The sequence below is a fragment of the Thalia democratica genome, chromosome 9 (assembly GCF_965202585.1).
Source record: "Thalia democratica chromosome 9, ktThaDemo2.hap1.1, whole genome shotgun sequence".
Classification (NCBI taxonomy): Eukaryota; Metazoa; Chordata; class Thaliacea; order Salpida; family Salpidae; genus Thalia; species Thalia democratica.
The window spans coordinates 9536681-9543138 of NC_139173.1; the positions used below are offsets into that span (position 1 = coordinate 9536681).

Here is a 6458-nt window from a genome sequence, read left to right on the forward strand (position 1 = left end):
AATACTTAATTAAAACTTTGTTAACAGTAATCATACTCGTTTTAAAACTTTGAAACTAGTTTAGAAAATCAGGTTTTTGTTTCTTATTTTTTTACTAATTTTGTTAATGTACGACACAAATTTTTTAGTAAAACTTTAAAAAAATCAAAAGTCTTGTTAGAAGTTGAAAGGTGATCTAAAGCTTTAAGTAGCAGTAATCTAAAGCTTTAGATAACAGAAAGAAAAAAAGCCAATCACATTTTGAAATCGCATTTGTGACATGTTTAAGAGCTTAACTAATTAAGTTAAAAGTTATTAAACTTAAAAAATATAAAGTAATTTTCGTCAAAACGCTTAACAACATTTAAAAATAATCAGACTAGTTTAGTTTTTTATGCAGTAAATCGCAGCAGAATTAGTTATATATAAAACCTTTGAGGTAAGAAAACTAAAGTAGAATTTTTATTGTTTAGTATTTTGTTGAAAAAGTAACCTTTAAGTATAACAAATGCATGTTTGTATATTACAGATATCAAAATTGTTGTTTATTTATTTATAGTTTTCTTTTTAACTTCTACGTGTTTGAAATGTTTTAAAATAGAAAACCTTTGATATCATTCGATAACTTTTATTTTAGATACGTTTATAATAGTCTAGCAATAAAAATTGTTTATATGTTCACAAAAACACTTGATCATTTGTTTTATAATCGTTTTAGTCGAAAAAAGAAAGGCTTGCATATACTTGTTAAAAAAATGTAAATTTTACGATACATAATTTTGTTCATAAAGTTAAGCAAAATAATTAAGTTTTTCACAACTTGTCTAAATTATAAAAAATAATCTTAATTAAACAACTAATGATACTCTTCTAAATAACTTGACAATATACAAATGCTTGATTATTTTTTAAATTTAAAAATGTTTTAAACAAGATTTAGTTGGTTAACACATAATTTGGCTAAAATTCTAAAATTTTATTCTATAATTAATCTTTTAAACAGTTTTTAATTAATCTTCTTAGACTATAACTGCTTGAGCTGTTTTGAAACTTAAAGTTCAACAGTTAAGTTTAAACAACAGTACAGTTTTATTTTATAAACTTTTTATTATGTGAATGGAATATTTGAGTAGAAGTAAATTAAAAAAATAAAAGTTTTTTAAATACTATAGAACTTTTTAAAAGTATTTTTATACTAAACAAAAAAATTGTCTAATATCGATTTTTGTTTAGCTAGTTTTATTTTCTTAAATAATAAATTTAAAATCTGTATAGATCTTTAAAAAAAAAGTACTGAATTAAAGTAGTTAGTTTTTGTTTATATTAATTAGCTTTTTGTATAGCTTCTTTTTACTGATTTACCAATAGAATTTTTTATGGTAGACCTTAGTAATCAATCAAGATTACTTTTTCTTAATAGCTACAATAGAAAATACAAAATACGAAGAGTAATGACTTATTTTGCATAATTAGGATTAATAGAAAAATTTAGCAAATTTAATCATCTTATGGGTTACAAATAAAGTAATACAAGGTTTTAAACATTATAGTTTTATTCTAAAAAAGTTTTGTTTTTATGAAACTATGACTGAAGCGGATCAGAAAGTGATAATAATTGGAGCGGGAATCAGCGGGCTTTCGTGCGCGGTAAATTTTTCAGTTTATTGTGACGTCACAATACTTGAAGCACGTGACAGAGTCGGTGGCAGAATTAATACCTGCAGATTTGAAGGTTAAAATAATCAAACTAGGTTCTTAAAAATATTCTACTATAAATTAGTTTTACGTTACTAAAACTAGTTTGATAGGAAGACGTTTTATAAAAATTTTAAAACTGGTAAACTTATTTTTCTTAATAATCTAACTTTTGTTGTCAAGTAGAAATCAATTTTTGACTTTATTGACTGTTCTATAACAAGAACATAAAATGGTTTAAGAATATTTAAAATCAATATTTCGAAAGACAGCTACTTTAAAACTTTCAAAAATACTTACGACTAAAAATAAAATTTCAATAAAATCAGTTTAATATCCAGACAGCTTCTATTATGAAAACGGAGCTCAGTGGATTCACGGTTCAGAACAAAATAATCTGAAATCATTTGTAGACAGGAGTAAGATCTCTACTAACCCGTATAATGAGTAAATATATTGTTGTAAAATTATTATCAGTTATAACGTATAACACCAAGTTTTCAACAGAAAAGTCCGGTATCTTTTTGAAGACCACGAGGCGAAAGGTGACGAATATCGAACACTAGATGACGCTTTTCGCAGCTTCAAATCCGTTTTAGACGATGCAGAGAAAGGAGTAAACATAAAAAAATTGAAAAACTTGCTGGAGTATATCAACCAAAATTGGTCAGTAAGTAACAAGGGTAAATTTTCTTCGTTGCACAAATCGCTGTTGCATTACCAAAACATTGAAGAAGGTTGCAATAGTTTGGAAAACGTGAATATAATCGACTACGGCAGCTACAGTGGCTTTGCAGACGATAATACCACAGTAGACTGCGGACTGGACAAAATAACAAACAAACTTGACAAAATGTTACCGAAAGAAACTGTGCAGTTCAACAAAAAAGTAACAAAAATTAATTGGAGTGGTAGCCCTGTTCGAATAACATTTGAAGATTTAAAATCTGGTGAGGTAAAAACAGTTGATGCTGACTTTGTGGTCTGCACTCTTCCGCTTGGAGTTTTAAAATGTGGTCATGAAAAAATGTTCAAACCGAGTTTACCAGTGAGAAAAACAAGTGCAATTAAAAGGTAAAATTAATTTTAATATAACATAAAAACTGTTGTGTTGAAATTGTTAATTTTAGGTTGGGTTTTGGAAGCGTGGCAAAAGTAATTCTAAGGTTTAAAAGTGAAAAAATATTTGAATGCGATCAGGACACCATGTTGTTTCTTCTGAGAAAACATGAATTTAAATATGGAAATTACTACGTGAAAGTCTCAAGGTGTCCGAGAAACAACGAAAGTTTTATGACGGTATTTTATTTTTGAACAAAATTTTTTTAATTATTGAAATAATATTTTTGAAGTTTTTCATAATAAACTGTTAAGGTTTGGTTATCTGGAGAAGAAGCTGAAGCAGCAGAACAAACAGAAACCGAGGTTCTCATTGAAGTGTTCTGGACAGATCTAAAAAAATGTCGTTAATTTTTTTTTTGTAATTATGATAAAAATAAAATAAAGTTAAACTTTATTTTAATATTTATCGTTGCCTTAGCACAGAGGTCGGCAGCCTTATGTAACTCGTGGGCAAACTTTCCTAGAAAAAAAATGCTCGCGGGCCGCTTTTATTTAAAAAAAAGTTCTAATAGTCGGTAGAAAAATATTAATTATGATCAAAAATGTGATAAATTAAGTAGTTTTAGAGCACTAATGAAGAGTATTTATTAAATTAAGAGCTTAACTGTAAGTTTTTATTACAAAACCTTTAATTTTTATTGGTTAAAAAAAAAATGTTTTTAGCTAAAAGCACTTCATGGGCCGCAGATTTTGACTTTGAGTCCGTGCGCCGCAGTTTGCCGACCCCTACCTTTGAACGACCCTAAACTGTTTTCATATGTTATATAAATTTTAATGAAACTGATAAAAATATTAAAAGCATATTAGATGGGTTTAAAAAAAAGTTAGCTAAAATATTTTTTATGTTCAAAAGAATGATAAAATCTTTATAGAAGTTTTATTTATAGTTTATTACAAATGTAGTATAATATTAAGTGTGGAACTAACTTACATTAAACAGTTTAGTTAAAATAAGGATACTATTTTAACCACCCGTGTTTTCTAACAAAATAGGTTTTATAAAATGATCGTTCACTTTTAAATTTCAAACTTATAATTATTAAATTTAAGCAGCTTCTGTCAAAACTTAAAAACTTACAAAACCAAAAGTTAATAGTACGAGTTGAAAAATTTAAAATCTAATAAATATAAGCACTTAGTTAATTTTTATTTTGAAGTTTCAATAAAAAGAAAAAAGATAATTTTATATGTTTTAGATAAAGTACTTAAGCTTTTGTTTACACATTATTTACAACAAGCTTGTTAAAATAAATTACTTGGTATAGATAAATTATTTTATAAAATATAATTTAAACTTTTAACAGTCATACCTTCCTTACCTTGTCCCGTTTCCGCTCACGTGAGCAACTGGACACGTGACCAATTCACAAAGGGCTGCTACACCTACATATCCCATCAGGGCTCGGTAAAGGACGTGATCAGTCTTGCGGAACCGCTGTACCGGACGTCGGCGAGTCCGATAGTTTTGTTCGCGGGCGAAGCAACAAGCGTCACCCAATATTCAACGATGAATGGAGCATTTGAGAGCGGAGTGAGAGAAGCTGAAAGAATTGTAAAAATTATTAAAAAGTTTTGATTTTTATTTGCTTGTTAGTTTTTAATAAAAAAATCGTAATCATATAAGCTATTCTGCATTCCAATAAAGCTTTAAACTTTTGATTGACAAAACTTTTCTCGTGTCTACAAAATGAATAATGTGTTAATTTTTGAAAATAATAAGAAAGTATTATTATAACGAACAGTTTTATTAGTTTTATAACCTTAAAAATAAACTTTGATTTCCTATACAGCTTTTAGTTTGATTCAACAGCGTATAAACTAAATTTCAATAGGAACTAAATACTTCTTAGTCGACAAAATCACTGTGACGCAACTTGCAAAGCACAATCGATTGAAATTATTTAACAATTCCGGGTTTAAATAATTACTTTTAAAAAAGCATTTAAGGTCTATAAGCATTGCTTCAATTTAAAAAGTTCATTTTATGAAGTTTTTTACGAAATAAATTAAAACAAAAATTTATAGTTATATGCTTAACACTAAAACACTTTAAAAAGTTTTTATGATTATATTTTATTTAAAAACTCGATTTATGCTGTTGCATAAAAAAATAATTGTTTATTTTATTATTATTTTGTGTTTTGTATTTAGATTTGTAGATAAATTTAATTTAAGCTTAAATAAAGTTTCAAAGAATATGCGTTTTATAATTTTGTAAACATTTTTTTTTTTCAGCTTTTATTCCTAACTTTTCATTGCATTATTTATGTTCTATCAGACACAAAAAGTTTTAAGAACATCGTAGTTTTTTTTCAGCTTGCTATATTATATGTTTATGTATTTTTTTACTAATAAAACTGCAGTATTTTTGAAAGATTAATTAAGAAAAGTATGTAAGTGTAAGCGTTTTTGTGCAAAAATATATAAACGTTGTTTACGAAAATAAATCTACTTCAATAGTAAAACATACATGTTTAGTTTATGTTGTATGTTAGAATTAAATATTTTTTCATACATAATATTATTAATGAAAAGAACAGAAACTTTTATTATCTTAGAAAATACAAATTAGTTTTATAAAACAACTTTATTAGTTTATCAAACTGCGTAAGTTGTACAGGTACGTAAAGTACAACATTAACAATAGTGATTATAGTTTTTTTTTTTTAAAAAGACTTAAGTTTGTAAGAATTTTCCAAAAGCGATACAAAAACTAACAAAGCGTGTTTGTGTATAAAAAAAAGCTTTATTAAAAACTGTTTTAGATAAACTACCCTTTGAGAAAAAATTAAAGTTTAGGAATCAGTTACGAAAAAAGAACATCATTTTTAAACATAATATTTTTAATATATTCATACAGAGTACTTAAAGCATGTGGTAAATTTAATTAAGAAACTAAATTGTTATTGTTTAAACATGCGAGTTGTTTTAGTTTAAAAAGCTATACTAAATGTTTATATAAGAGGCTGAAATGTAACTAATTCGATATGCTTCGGGATAAGTTCAAACCATTAGAAAATAATGAAAAATTAACTTATCTACTCACTTATTTAATATATTTAACGTATCATAAGTAATTAGCTTATTGAAAAATAAATACATACTAACTAATTAAAGTACTTCTGAATAATCATAAAAGCTAAATAATAAACAAACAGCTTAAACTTCATTCATATCAAACATTTTTTACGACAATTTTTATATCTTTTATTTTTACGAATTCCGCCAAATTACTGCTAATTTAAAATAAAGATTCTTTTATTGTACTTTTAACTTAAACAAACTTTTTCCTCTTTTATGGGAAGCTAAAGTATTTTTGAAACACTGATGTATTATTTTATTATGAATTTCTATTTTTGCAATATGATAAAAATCTAATTGTTAAATAGATTTTTTTTACCAAATCAATTTTTTGGTTCGTTGTTGCTTATGAAAGTAAAACTGACTTTAGTTGTAGTTTGAATAGGTTAACACATTTTTATTTGCTTCATAGTTTTATTTAATAATAAAATTGCTATACTTCTGCTGTTATCTAAATTAGGATAAGTTTACTTTTTTAAAGGTCATTTAATTTAAAATAAATATAAAAACATATTAAAGATGTGTTTAACTTTGTAAAGTTTCCTTTAAATGAATTTTTAAACTTAGATAAATACTCTAGT

The 6458-nt window shown here is 25.6% G+C and overlaps 1 protein-coding gene across 1 annotated transcript; it reads left to right on the top strand.

Moving 5' to 3' along the window:
- The first annotated feature begins 1563 nt into the window (after nucleotides 1-1563).
- LOC145844778 (protein anon-37Cs-like) lies at nucleotides 1564-4372 on the top strand. The gene is made up of 6 exons (XM_082952201.1): nucleotides 1564-1711; nucleotides 2016-2121; nucleotides 2182-2748; nucleotides 2805-2973; nucleotides 3049-3139; nucleotides 4101-4372. The coding sequence occupies exons 1-6, from the start codon at nucleotides 1564-1566 to the stop codon at nucleotides 4370-4372; spliced, it is 1353 nt and encodes a 450-aa protein (XP_082808327.1).
- The last annotated feature ends 2086 nt before the right edge of the window (nucleotides 4373-6458 follow it).